Source organism: Peromyscus californicus, unplaced genomic scaffold, assembly GCF_007827085.1.
Source record: "Peromyscus californicus insignis strain IS unplaced genomic scaffold, ASM782708v3 Scaffold_13__1_contigs__length_99412109, whole genome shotgun sequence".
Classification (NCBI taxonomy): Eukaryota; Metazoa; Chordata; class Mammalia; order Rodentia; family Cricetidae; genus Peromyscus; species Peromyscus californicus.
Genome location: NW_026294424.1, coordinates 79,110,848 through 79,126,014, shown reverse-complemented (window position 1 = coordinate 79,126,014; position 15,167 = coordinate 79,110,848). Strand labels below are relative to the sequence as shown.

The 15,167-nt window shown below is 40.4% G+C and overlaps 1 protein-coding gene across 1 annotated transcript in view; it reads left to right on the top strand.

Annotated features, from left to right (window-relative positions):
- The first annotated feature begins 1,240 nt into the window (after window positions 1-1,240).
- The window catches only part of Cenpc (centromere protein C), a 57,157-nt gene continuing 43,230 nt past the window's right edge, over window positions 1,241-15,167 (top strand). The window contains exons 1-4 of the mRNA XM_052735296.1: window positions 1,241-1,469; window positions 8,406-8,449; window positions 10,598-10,668; window positions 12,315-12,385. Of these exons, the coding sequence (XP_052591256.1) occupies window positions 1,452-1,469; window positions 8,406-8,449; window positions 10,598-10,668; window positions 12,315-12,385 (204 nt within the window). The 5' untranslated portion in view covers window positions 1,241-1,451. The remainder of the gene's footprint in view (window positions 1,470-8,405; window positions 8,450-10,597; window positions 10,669-12,314; window positions 12,386-15,167) is intronic.

Genomic DNA, 15,167 nt, shown 5'->3' with positions numbered 1-15,167 from the left:
TTTTTTGTCTGCATGTATGTAAGTGCATCACCTGCATGCTTGGTGCCAGCTGAGGTCGGAGGAGGGCGTCGGATCCCCTGGAACTGGAGCTATAGATGGTTGTGAGCTGGTGTTTGGGTGCTGGGAGCCGAGTTTTGATGCTCTGAGAGTGCGGCAAACACTTTTGACCACAGTGACATCTCTTTAGCCCTCATTCATTCACTCATTATTTGTTTGTTTTTAAAGGGCATTTTTTCCTCTCAGGATATAGTTCAGCTACAGGCTGCAACTGTGTGACTCTTAAGTGACCCAGAAGTGGTACGGGATAGTTTTCAGAACATCGGTTTATTTTGTTTTCCAATCTGGGCCATTAATTTTGTGTAAGACTGAAGCAGGCACTTTCCCTTAATAAGTCGCTCTGCTAATACATACATACATACATACATACACATACATATTCATGCAAATTACTTTGTCTGCAATGATGCTTCATAAATAATTTCTACATACTTGAAAAAAAGATAGACGGCATTATTATCGTTATTATTTTCAGAGATAATGTATAGATGAGCTGGTTTGGCTGCAGCTGATGAATCTGTGTAATCTGTTCAAGATGTCTGCAATTTCTACCTCTAATCCTTCTTCTTTGGTTTTTTCGAGACAGACAGGGTTTCTCTGCGTATCCCTGGCTGTTCCGGGACTTGCTTATGTAGACCAGGCTGGCCTTGAACTCACAGATATCTGCCACACTACCTCCCGAGTGCTGGGATTAAAGACATGCTCCACTACCTTCCGGCTCTCGCTCTCTAATTCCTCCTACTATTGGCCATTAAACCATAATAGAACGTAATAAACGTATTATACATTTATCTCAAGGATCACACGTGCTCGATCTGCTTTCCAAATAAAAGCAGCCATGTATGTGCACAGCAAACTGTGCTCGGAAAAAACCGAACTGTGGAACAGGAGCGTTAAACCTTGGGGAGGGCGGGGCGACGGGCGGGAGGCGGGGCGACGGGCGGGGCCGACGGGCGGAAGTCGTAAGGCGGGAGACGGGAAGACGGGCGAGAGGCGGGGCGGGAGGCGGCGAGACAGGCGGGGGGGGGGAGAGACGCTCTGCCGGTCGGCAAGGCGCTGGGTGGGAGGGCGGGGAACCTGTGAAAGGCGGGTTGATAGGTGGAGTGACGGGCTAGGGGGCGGGAAGAAGGGCGGGACTCTAAAAACGCAAATAACGGCCAGTGGCCTATTGGCTGCGCGGTGCGTTTTGCGCACGCGCAGCAGTTTTGAATCCTCCTCCGCCTCTGCTGTTTATTTAGGGCCGAGTCTGCGGTGCGGATCCGGCGGCTCCTGGGCCGCCTCCGGCCGCGGTTTACCTCTCGGCCTGCGGGGTTTAGTTTTTTTCGACCCTCCTGGAACCTTGGCCTGCGGGGGCTTCCCTCTCAGGCCTCAGTCGGGCATCGTGGGCTGGAAACATGGCCTCCTTCCATCTGGTAAGTGCCGGTCTGGGCCCGGGCTGCGAGCTGAAGCGGCGGCCCTGGGGTCGAGCGGTCCCGACGCGGGGCCCGTGCTGTGAGCAGCTGGTCAGGGGTGGGTCAGAACGGGTGCTGTGAGCAGCTGGTCAGGGGTGGGTCGGGATGGGTGCTGTGAGCGGCTGGTCAGGGGTGGGTCGGGATGGGTGCTGTGAGCGGCTGGTCAGGGGTGGGTCGGGATGGGTGCTGTGAGCGGCTGGTCAGGGGTGGGTCGGGATGGGTGCTGTGTGCGGCTGGTCAGGGGTGGGTCGGGACGGGTGCTGTGTGCGGCTGGTCAGGGGTGGGTCGGGATGGGTGCTGTGCGCTGCTGGTCAGGGGTGGGTTGGGATGGGTGCTGTGAGCTGCTTGTCGGGGGTGGGTCGGGATGGGTGCTGTGTGCGGCTGGTCAGGAGTGGGTCGGGATGGGTGCTGTGTGCGGCTGGTCAGGGGTGGGTCAGAACGGGTGCTGTGAGCTGCTTGTCGGGGGTGGGTCGGGATGGGTGCTGTTTGCAGCTGGTCAGGGGTGGGTCGGGATGGGTGCTGTGAGCGGCTGGTCAGGGGTGGGTCGGGATGGGTGCTGTGAGCGGCTGGTCAGGGGTGGGTCGGGATGGGTGCTGTGAGCGGCTGGTCAGGGGTGGGTCGGGATGGGTGCTGTGTGCGGCTGGTCAGGGGTGGGTCGGGACGGGTGCTGTGTGCGGCTGGTCAGGGGTGGGTCGGGATGGGTGCTGTGCGCTGCTGGTCAGGGGTGGGTTGGGATGGGTGCTGTGAGCTGCTTGTCGGGGGTGGGTCGGGATGGGTGCTGTGTGCGGCTGGTCAGGAGTGGGTCGGGATGGGTGCTGTGTGCGGCTGGTCAGGGGTGGGTCAGAACGGGTGCTGTGAGCTGCTTGTCGGGGGTGGGTCGGGATGGGTGCTGTTTGCAGCTGGTCAGGGGTGGGTCGGGATGGGTGCTGTGAGCAGCTGGTCAGGGGTGGGTCAGAACGGGTGCTGTGAGCGGCTGGTCAGGGGTGGGTCGGGACGGGTGCTGTGAGCGGCTGGTCAGGGGTGGGTCGGGATGGGTGCTGTGAGCAGCTGGTCAGGGGTGGGTCGGGACGGGTGCTGTGAGCAGCTGGTCAGGGGTGGGTCGGGACGGGTGCTGTGAGCAGCTGGTCAGGGGTGGGTCGGGACGGGTGCTGTGAGCAGCTGGTCAGGGGTGGGTCGGGATGGGTGCTGTGTGCGGCTGGTCAGGAGTGGGTCGGGATGGGTGCTGTGAGCAGCTGGCCAGGGGTGGGTCAGGACGGGTGCTGTGAGCGGCTGGTCAGGGGTGGGTCGGGATGGGTGCTGTGAGCGGCTGGTCAGGGGTGGGTCGGGATGGGTGCTGTGCGCTGCTGGTCAGGGGTGGGTCGGGATGGGTGCTGTGAGCGGCTGGTCAGGGGTGGGTCGGGATGGGTGCTGTGAGCAGCTGGTCAGGGGTGGGTTGGGATGGGTACTGTGAGCAGCTGGTCAGGGGTGGACAGGGGTGGATCAGGATGGGTGCTATGAGCGGCTGGTCAGGGGTGGGTCAGGATGGGTGCTGTGAGCGGCTGGTCATGGGGGGGTCAGGATGGGTGCTGTGAGCGCCTCATGAGGGGTGGGTCGGGATGGGTGCTGTGTGAGGCTGGTCATGGGTGGGTTGAAAGCAGCACAGGTAACAAACCAGGTGTGATTGTGTACCAACAGTCGGAGTAACTGGACTGTTAGTCTCAAGGTTTCACATCGTAGTTTCATCTATGCCTGCTTTTTTCTCTCAACAAACAAAAACCCTGAAATTATATTTTTTGTCGAAATACTATTTTGTATGAAGTTTCTAATATTAACGGGACACCTGTTATTGATAGAGCTTTTAAAAGGTGCCAACTTTGCAACTTTATGTTTCTTGACACATTGATATTCATTAGTCTTTCAAATTTCGTGTGATTACTATGCTCTCACCTAGCAGTTCTATTTATCTTTTTAAGAAAATCTTCATTGATGATCTCCTATTATGCAGTTGTGTATGTATGCCTGAACATATATGAAAAGACAGTATAGTGGGTATTCTGCAAAATCATATGTAATTTACATTGCATTTGATCAGAGGGAAAAATCATTAAAGCCACAAAGAACAACACAACAAATGCTTGCTGTACATTATCAAATACCTGTTATAACCTTACAACTGTTTTGAGCTTATTAGTTCTGATGTTTATGTGTGGTCTGTTTAGAAGATAAGGGCAGAGAAGAGTTAGGGGTTATTCTCAGGTATTCTTATATACTCAGGTGTTTTCAAGGGGATTTCCTACCTTAGACATATTTGGTTATAACCAAAGAAACTTTGGTTTTTCCCAAGGTAGGCTTGGGGTTGGGATGGGGAGGATGAGGGCATATCTAACAGGTAACCCTAACAGGGTACTTAGTGGGTAGAGGCCAAGGATTCTGCTAAGCATCCTATAACAAAAAGTCATTCACTCTAATAGAGGTTGGCAAATCCAATTGTGTTGTACATTTTTTTTTTTTTGAGAGCTGTAGTCCCGGTGGAAGAAACTCAAGTTGAGATCAACTGAAGGATAAATTGAAGTTGACAGGTTGTACTTTCCAATAAATATTTTCTAGATTTTAACTCAGAATTAAGGAACCTTATTTGTCTTGCTTACTACCTGCTTTTGAGTGTGCCTAAAACTCACTGACATTCTAGTAGATGCTCAGTATTCATGAGCAGGTGACCTAGCCTGTCCTAAAAATGTTCCTACTTAGCAGAGGAAGAGGTAGCATTGTATAGGTGTTTATGTTTAAAAACATGTTTCAGTGTGCAGATTTGTGATCCTTCAATTTACTGAAATGAGAAGAAATTTCATAAATTCGGGTCCAGAAGCTTGTGTAATTTACATTCTCAGGATTGGCTTTTATTTCAGTGCCTCACAGTGCTGAATACTGGAGAGAGACCTACATGTCTGCTTTAAACGTTTCCATCAAATGAGTAATAGTGGGGCTGTTTTAAAAATACCGCAGCTGCGGGTTTGAGGTTGTAACATAGGGTATAGAGTGTTTTTCCTGCATTGATGGGTCTTGGGTTTAATCTTGACACTAAAAGAAAATTCATAATAAAGCCAAATTGTTAGACATTTTTTTCTTTAGTTTGCTGCCTATAAAATGGATTCCATCTTTTTGCTTTTAAGATTATGGGTTCTCGCCTTTTTTAAAAAATATTTTTATTTACTTTTTTGTTTTTATTTATTTGGCATATCTTTTTTGTTGTTGTTGTTTGGTTTTGGGACAATGTCTCATGTAACCAAGGATGGCCTTGAACAGGAACTCACTATATAGGCAAAGATGACTTTGAACTCCTGTATCCATCTCCTGAGTAATTTGGATTATAGGTCTACAATACCATCATGCCCAACTTTTGGCAAGCATTTTTGATTTTTTGAGACAGGGTCTCATGTTTCCTGGATTGACCTCGAACTCTCCTTCCACTCTTCATAAATGCTGGGATTACAGATTTACCACCTCCTCATGTTTATAGGTCCTGGGGATTTGACTCAGAGATTCCTGAATGCTAAGAAAGCATTCTATCAACTGCACTCCTGGCACAGATTTTTTTTTTTTGTATGTTAATATGGCATATAGTTTAGTAGAAAAGTTCTGGAAAGAAGATAAATTATCTCAAGACAAAATCTTTACCCCAAGTTTATGTTTTTTGAAAATATTTTATTGTGTGTGTGGGAGGGAGTGGGGGCGTGGATCTGTGTTTGTTGGTTAGAAGATTCTCCACCTTTACATGGATTCTAGGAATCCAACTCAGGTTGACAGGCTTCACAACAGTGTTTTTACTCATTGGCCCATCTCCATGGCCCTTCCATGTTTCTTTATATCTGTTTTGTTTTTGCCTTTTCTTCCCTTCCTAAGCAACACAGTCTGAACAATATTAGGTGGAACTAAATGATGTGGCTATCCCTATGAATAGGAAACTGTAGTGAATCAAGAGCTGGTGTGTAGGAGCAAGCATGAATCGGGTTGACAGGATAGCCCAGTTTACAGTGCCAGGGCATTAGGTGTCGAGAAGGTAGTACCTGTGTGCTTATGGACATGGGGACAGCTTCTGTAGTCAATGAGATCAAATATGGACATAGGAGTGATTCACTTAGGATTTTTGGTGAGGGGTGAATCCCAGCTAGGGAGCAGCGAGTGTTTCAGTGAGAAGTAATCCGGTGTGGTATGAGGAGGACATCCGTACTGGACTGTTTGCATAGTGAGTTGGAATCCTGGTGGTGTCATGGGGCATCTTCACAGACAGTGGCTTAGAACTCCATGAGAAAGCCTGAGCAGAGGGAGATAACATGTGGAAGGTGTGGCTGGGACCCATATGGGAGAGCTTCCTTAGCAGATAGGCATCTGGGAAGTTTGATCAGACAGAGTGAAGTCAGTATAGTAATGGATTAATACAAGCCACATTAATCAGCTTGAGGAAGATCACATATATCCTTCCATACTTGGGAGAAGAAAGAATAACGTAGAATGGGTCCTGTGATTTTAGATTGTAATTGTAGGGAACTGAACTCAGATACAGAGAAGTAGAGGTGCACACATATTCTCTCTGTTGTCTTACAGGCTGGAGAACAGATAGCAGCTTCCCCAAAACAATGAGTATCCGTGACATTCAATTCATTCCTGCTTTCTAAACTAAAACTAAAGGGAACTGAAGATCTCTTTAAAAATTGTGGCTTTCAGAGCTGGTGCAGCCAGCATAAAAGTTAGCCTAGAACAAGTAGAATATTTTGTTATTTTTATATACCATTGGGTGTAATAAAAGTGGGGTTAAGTAAACAACTGGTGTTGATAGTGCTCTCATTTTTAAGAGAGTGCTGGTCATCATCTTACTACAGAATCCAACTAGAAGGTTTTCCTTTGTAGTTCTACAATTAACAGATAAGGTTCAAAGGGCACAGCACCATTTTACTGTACTTTGTCTTTCCTTTGTTCCCAATTCCTTCCTTTCTATGGTGGGGTACATTTTAAAAATTAGTTTCAATTTTAAAATTATCATAGTTTTAGGTAATTCTGCTTTTCATTGTTAAGAATTCTTGCTCTTTGCTTATTGTTGATAATATGCAATCTTAGGTTTTTATTTTTTGTTATTTATTTTAGAGAGGATTTTGCTATGTGGCCCCGGCGACCTCAAACTTACAATCCTCTTGCACAGGCCACCACAGCAAGCTCCATTTTAGTTTTAAGAATTCTGTATTTCAGATATCTTTTAAAAGTATTAGTTTTCTTATTTTTAGGTTTTCTCCATTTTTGTCTTTGGCATTAATTTTCTCCTGGGACATTTTACATTTTAAAAATTCATGTCTTGATTTTCCTTTTCTGTTTTAGAGACTTAAATGTCCAGTAATCTGCAGGTGTTGGTCATATTTGAGACTTGGACAACAGAATACTTGTTGTGAGATATGCAACTTTAAGTTGTCTGTTCCATAATTATGCTTGTTAGATCCAAAGGAAACTCCCAATTCCTCAAACTCCAAAAGCAGTCCACATTTCCAGAAATGAGCTCAACCTGAACTATAGGAGGATTTCTGGCAATTAGAGAAAAGCCAGCATACCTCAGGAACTTGGGAAGCTGGTTCCCCTCTACCAAAAGGAATATGTTTTTCTTATTGCAGAAGGACAAATGGCTACCATGGTATTACCTATCAGCATATCAAAGCTCCTGCTGGCCTCTAGGCCCCCTCAGGAACACAAGCACCAGTTACACATTTCCAAGTCCATGCTAGCATCCTAGCCCTTCTCACCTCCTTTTCTATCCTAAACTCCCTCCATCTCATAAGCTTCCCTCCCCACAGATACTCATTCTCCTTTCAACCCTGCTATACTTGTTTTTCTTTATCTCTCTTCTGCTCCTGCTTCTCTCACTATGTTTTCTTTATTATCTATCCCTTGCTGGTCTCACTGTCTTCCCTATAGCCTTGGACAGGTCCAGTCTGTTGACCATGTATAGTCTACTTCTTTCTCTGTTCTGTGCTCTTCCAGAGGCTTCTGGCTGTTCTAACTCATACCTATAATAGAAAATTTCCTCTTAACCATTTCATGTCATGCTGTCAGTTTATACAATGCTTTCTTTTAATCTCTCCTACCCACCTTTAGTAAGACAGAGTCTCACTATTTAGCACAGCCCAGGTTGATATCAAAGTTGAAATCCTTCAGTTTTAGCCTCCTCAAGTTCTGGGACTACAGTTGAGCACCCGCTGTACCTGGGAACTGCTCTATTGCTGTTTGCTTGTCTTATTCCTTCTGTTTTATCTCAAGTTCCTTTTCTGCGTCTCTGTGGCTTTCTCTCGGGCAGATTAGTCTCCTTGAAGGAATTAATATATTAATATATCCAATGGAGGATATTATATATTATATATCATATATATAATAAGGATATCATATATATCCAATGAAGAATATTAATATATAATATTTGATCTTACTTTAGGTTGCTACAGTTTTTGTCATATTTCATTATTTATCATGCTTCATCTAGTTTTCATCTTTCAGAAAATTGTTGGTTTATTTGCATATGGCTTTCTATTCCATTTTCATTGTTAATTTATTTCTTGCTATTTCATTTAGTGTGTGTGTATACTCATGTGACATGTGGATATCTGGGGACAATTTCATGGAGTCAGTTCTTTTTTTCTAACTTAACTTGGATTCTTGGGATCAAACATGTCATCTAGCTTGTATTGTGAGTGGAAAGCTCCTAATTAACCATCTTGCCTGTCCCTAGTTATAGTACTATATCGGATAATTAATAGATACTTGTTAAATGAGTAAATGGGAAAATATGTTCTTTTGTTAATCCTGTATTGTACTAGAATTATTTTGAAGATGAGTTGTATTTGATTATAGTTTTTAAAAATTAATAGTTAACTTTTCTTTCAGGATCATCTAAAAAATTACCACAGAAGATTTTGCCGGCCTTCCAGGTGACATGCTTATACTTAAGCTTTTAAGGCGACTTATTTTCATCTTCAGAAAGTGGGTTTTTTAATTTAAGATAGAAAAATCTATTACCTTTGGCTGACTGATTTCTATGCACACTGATTGGTCTTTTAATTATTTTATATAAAAGAGAAATATTAACACAAATCATCTAATGACTTAGTGGAAGTAAGAAAAAATGCTTATATAGAATCGTGGACAAGAAGAATTGAACAATGAATTATTAGCACTCAATGGTAATATTAGTGAAATATACTTATTTCAATAAGTAGTGAAGTATACTTATTTCAATAAGTTTTTGGACCATAAAGAGCTTGCATTTTGTTTGAAAGATTTTTTTTCTGTACTATCAGTAAAATTACATAATAGACAAAAGTATTACTTATATAGGATAATAAAGTAACAGTTTATGTCCTAAAAGGTTTATATATAATTTAGCTATTAATTTGAAGTGTACCCAGCCATGTAAAAAATTATATGGAATTTGTGTGAATTTAATGAAACATTAAAGGTTTAGTGTAATTTTAAGCAAAAGTTTATTAACCCTCTTTAGACCTACATATCTAAATTATGCTGACCAAAATCCAGATGTCATTTATTAGGTAAATGCTTAAACTCTGATATATTCATGGCATAGAACATTATTCAGCAATAAATAATTGGAATGAATAGTTCATTCTTGCAATAACTTGCATTACTCCCTAAAGAATTATAGTGAGTAAAAAAAGTCATTGCAAAATATTGCATACTATACAATCTCATTTTTATGGATGATTATTTTTTAAATGACAGAAATTTAGAAATGGACAGGTAGTTAGTGGACAGGGGTTAGGAATGATAGGATGAGGTGAGGACAGAAGGGACTTAGAGGGAAATAGATCTATTACTGAAAGGCGATACAGGGATCCTTATGGTGACCAAACCAGTATCTTGTTTCTGGTTGTGATATTGAACCTACAGAGGTAATACATTGGGTAGAATAATACACACACACACACACACACACACACACACACACACACACACACACCCCATAGAAACTGAAATGATCTATGTGAGATAGTTACTGATAACCACACAAATTAAACCGGTTAAAAGTTTTGAGTCCTTTTAATGGCCAGACAAAGAACAGACTCGTGCCTCTGAAAAGGCTCTTAGTGACCAAGCTCAGGGGTACAGTGTTTTTAAAGACAAAACCACAGTTACATCAGTGCTGGCGGTTGGTGGAGGGGAGGGGGTCATTCACAGTAGTGAGGGATTTTTCCAGACACTACATGATAATTATTTTTGATTTATATTTCTCTTAGTTACTTTAGTTTTATTTTTAAACTTCCACAAAGATCAGTTATTTCAGTTAATATATCTGGATCACAATCGGGGTCATGACAGTTCCCAAAGTGATGCCAAGATAGATGTGGCTATTGGAGGTTTGGAAGGCTGAGAAGAGTCTAGGCAGACAAAATAAAGTTGAGACAAAACTGTATTACATTAGTCATTTCAAAACATAAAAACATGAGTGAGTACATATTGAACCAGAAAAAACTGAATGAATATATTATAACTATATGGTAATGTAAAATCAATATAATATTCAATTTAAACTATTTCTAACCATCCATAATTGCTGATTAATTAAAAATTAATGCTATTGAATCCAAAGCGCACTTGAAAGCTTGCAGAGAAGACAGTGTTACTTGGAGATGTTGAGACTGGTGTCTATAAAGTCTTCATTAAAGAAGCATTTAGTGCTTGAAATAAAATTCAATGGTAGACAAGTTGACCTGGAATGCCAAAAGCCCTGGGTTTAGTTCCCAAAACAAAAGCAAAACATTTCAGAACTAGTTTAGTTCTTCAAAAATTGGAATTGCTATTGAAATATAGCAGTTATCTGAACCAATTTTAGATACAGATATTCAACTTTGAGTAGATATATGTAGATAATAAGATAACTTCTCTTAATATTATATACAAATAGAATGTTTGTTGGACTCAGACTACCAAGTTTTCAAATAATAGAGATATTTTTTCCTCTTTACAGTTAACATTTTATATGGGCTTTTCAAGTAGACAACAAGTAACAAAGTAACACATATCTTGCAGAAATTATATATTTACTTTTTCTTTTTTATTAGAGTGCCCATCATTCAAGCAAAGCAAGGCCAGAATGTGCTGGATATCTTACAAGACTGTTTTGAAGAACAAAGTAAGGCTTCATTTCTAGACGGACTTTCAGAGTTGGTATAGGTGAAAATGAAATTTATCATTAATGTCAAATGTAGCAGATATGTTCTAGCATTTAAATATGTAGGGCAGTTTCTTCATAACTTTGAATATACATAATTAATCCTTCTTGTATCTTTTGGTATATTGAGAAGAATATAGAATACTACTGATACAGCCACAGTAATGTGCCATCATTAACTCACAGTAGATCCCTATAAACTGGAACTCCATAGATCACTACCTTCCACAAAAGAAAATATTTCTTTAAATGTGAAAATCTAAAATCATATATGCTTGGAAATCCAGAAGTTTGAATATGAATATCATGCCACAAGTGGAATATTCTATGAAATTTTATTTTATGCGCAAAATTACACTCAGTCTTTGTATATAAAGTGCACATGAAATGTAAGTAAATTTTGTGTTTAGACTCAAGAAAAATCTTAAGATGCATATGTAAATATTCCAAAATCTGCATAAAACATGAGATTAGGTACTTACAGATCCAAGCATTTCTGTAAGGGAGAAAGCATAAGGGATCATTTGAATTTGAATTAATTTTTGGCAATTTACATTTGTTTATTTCAAAGTGATGAATTAACGCAAAAAGCGTTCTGAGGCTGAGCATGAGTAGGCGAGTGGAGAGATGAATGGTAGATGCTGCTCTTGAATGTCAGCTCCCCAAGCCTGGGCTGGAACATTGACTTCCAGTGCAACTGTTGAGAGATGAGACTTGAGTTGTGTTAGATCATAAGGTTTCTGCCCTCATGAATGAATTTGAGCCAACCATCAAGGCCTTGGGAGCTTTGTTGGTTCTGTATCTTACTTGCTTGGGATAAAATAAAAACTCTTGCTAGATACAAAATCTCTGAAATCTCTGAGCTTTTTAAATCATTCAGTTTCCTATATTTATTTTGCAGATCTGGGTATGAAGCCCAGGGCGTTGTGGTTGTTAGGCAAGCATTCTATCACCGAGCTACATCCCTAATTCAGTCTCAGGTATTCTGTTACACAAAAGTAAGACAGCGGAAAAAGTATCTTCATTACAGACGGAAAGAACTGAATTTTTTTTTTTTTTTTTTTTTTTTTTTTAGGAATTTTGTTTTTATGTTTCTGATGCTCTGTAGGAACATTTGAATATTACATTGACATCTCTGTTTCTTTTGGCTAATTGTATTTTGAAGAGTCAACTGACAGTTCTTCACAGGTCATATAGAGTAGTGGTTCTCAATCTTCCTAAGACTGTGACACTTTAATGCAGTTCCTCACGTTGTGATCCCCCAGTCATAAAATTATTTTCATTACTACTTCATAACTAATTTTGCTACTGTTATGAATCACAATGTAAATATCTGTGTTTTCCAATGGTCTTAGGCAACCTCTATGAAAGGGTCATTTGACCCACAAGGGGTCATGACCCACAGGTTGAGAGCCATTGATATAGAGTCCCTTTAATTGTTCAATTAGAATTTTTCTTTCGAGACAGGGTTTCAATATATAGATCAGGCTAGTCTTGAATTCTCAGAGATCTGCCTGCCTCTTCTGCCTGAGTGCCGAGATTTAAAAGTTGTATTCCACCTTTCCCAGCTTTTTTTTTTTAAGTCTTGTCAATGGATTTTATTACAGATTCTACAGAGTCCTTGCGTTGTTCCACACCTAAAGTGAAAGATAATCATAATCAATCAGCAGGCAAAGAGGTAAGTCTAATAGAACTGATGTGGGTTTGGTACTTTAATGAATGATATTTAAACAGTGTTCTTATGTACATTTTAGTTATCTTATTCTTTAAAGAGAATCCTATGCTTCCATTGCATTTCATAAAATTTGGAGATATTATAAAATTTTGGTTTGATATTTCTAGTGTTTGAAATTGGGAAAAAAATTACAAAATTATAGCAATCCTTTTTGTTCTAAACTAATACTTAAGAGTTTTAGGGAAATGGGTAGCTTTAAAGTTCCTGATTAGACTGACAAGTGTGGTTGTTTTCTGAAGACTGATGGGACTGGTTACTGTCCACAAAAACTGCTTTTGGTTGATTATGTGCCTTAAAAGGGTAGGTTGATTTATTATCCAAAAGTAGTGCAGTTTTAGTTAGAATTTTTTTTTTAAGTGCCATGTTTGAACCCAGGGCCTTGCACATGCCAAACACAAGGCTGGATCACTTAGCCACACTCCTAGTGGTAAAGTTTTTGAAGCTAGTAACCTAAGAGATATTATTTGGAAGCATAGTACTAATTAGAAAGATCATAGAAGTAAAAACTGATAAACAGTGTACCACAAGCTGACCTGGAACTTAGCTATACTACCTAGACTGGCCTTGAGTTCATGATCCTGATTGCTGTACCTGTATAGATTGCCTTTGGTTTAAGGAAAGTACACAACATATCTTCCAGAATTTGAGAGACCTTTTATAATATGAGAAATTACATTGATCTTTGAAAGTTAAAATCAACTTTAAATTTCTTGGCAACTTGACTTGATCATTAAATTCTTAAGAGGTAAGTCTGTACTTTGACAGTTTTATACATGTGTATGACAAATTGTCTTTTTTTGCTTAAATTTAGTTTAATATTTGAAATGTTTGCATCCATATTCATGAATATTCTCCTATCTTTCCCCTTAAAATGTTTTTATAGGTCTTAACTTTTGAGGTTCCTTTTCTAGGTAGAATAAAGTATGTTATAGCAGTCCAGGAACACCCTATTGTGATAGCTAATTAAGTATAAAATGTAAACAAATTATAGTTTTAAAGCTCAGAGATAAGGTAGACAGGCTTAGCAGTATATAATCTAGCCAATTTTCTTCATTTCTGAGGGAGAAAAAGGTTCTTATGTGTCTTTTTATTTAGGAAGGTTTTCCTTTCTAGCTGGTAGGTACAGGCATTAATCTAGCTTCTGTTTGGCTCAGATGTTTTTTTTTTTTTTTTTTTCCTGGCCTTGGTATATATGTATATATGTATTTATTTAATTATTAACTTACCCTGTCTCACTTGAGATTGAACTCATGAGCTTCTTGCACAGTTTCCTGAGTACCGGGATCACAGATGTATACCATTGTGCTGGCTTTAAAAAAATTTCTGAGACAAGGTCTCATGTAACTTAGTCTGACTTTGAACTTGCTGTGTATCCAAGGATGGTCTTGAACTCCTGATCCTTCACTATCTCCTAAGTATTGTGATTATAGTTGTACACTAGCTTGCCTGATTTAAATGCATATTTGATGAATTTTTATAATCATGATCTAGATCAAGGTATACAATATGAAGGGCTGAGATTCTATTTTAGGTAGTCATGGTAGACTACCTTAAAATAAAAATAAAAAGGTTTCCTTTTTTTTGTCATTTTCAAATTATTAACATAGATTTGGTAATAACTTTCTAAAACTTTTTTTGATGTTTTTAGGATCCATAATGATGTCCTCTTTTACATTCTTGACATTGGTACTTTTCTTTAGCATTTTCCTTCATTAGTGTGTCAGGGCTACTAGTTTTGGTCTTTTGGCAAAAGGAAGTTTAGTTTTGTTGATTCTTTTTTACACTTGTTATTAGTCTCATTATTTTTCTCCTTATATAGTTGTTTCTGTGTTATTTTTTATTCATATATATGTATGTGTAGTTTTTCTCCTGTAAAAGGTATTTCAAAACAGTAGAGATTTTGTATGTGTTAAGCTTTTTATCCAGATTGGGACTTTATAAGCTGCAAAGTTAGTGTGACCTTCACGTAAGAAATGTAATTTGGGGGATTTGACAAATGGCTCAGTGGCTTAAGATCACTTTTACTCTCGCCAGAGGATCTAAATTCAATCCCAGCACTCATGTTTTTGGCTCACAGCTGCCTAACTCAAGCTCCAGGGAGTCTCTTTGACTTCCATACTATCAGCATGCATGTAGCATACCCAGTCACACTGACATACATGTAAATAAGATAAAATCTTAAAAATTTTTTTTGTCACTTTTAATTATGTGTATGTATGTATGTGAGTACAGGTACCTGAAGAGGCCAGAGGTGTTGGTTCCTCCTGGAGCTAGAGTTACAGGTGGTTGTGAGTCACTTGATGTAGATGCTGAGACTCAAAGTTGGGTCTTTGGAAAGCAGTATGTGCTCTTAACTGCTGAGCCATCTCTCCAGCCCAATAAAATAAACCTAAAAAAAAATGTAATTTGTTCGTTTGAACTGAAAATTGAGTTTTATTACTGCCATACAGGTAGGACAGGTAGCCCGGTTGATAAGGGGAGAAGACATCAAGTCTAGACATCCATGTGCAGGCTCCTGTGTTACCCTAGGAATCATGAATATTAGATCTGAAGAGTAATAACACATACACACTCGGATACCCATCACTTAGTATACTATCAGTGAAAGGCAATCATGCATATGTTATTTCTCCCTGGGAAAGCTTTTTGACACCAAGTCCATTTTTATTGGGTTCTGGACCCCTGGACATTCCCTGTCTATCAAATATAATCCCAGAAGGAAACA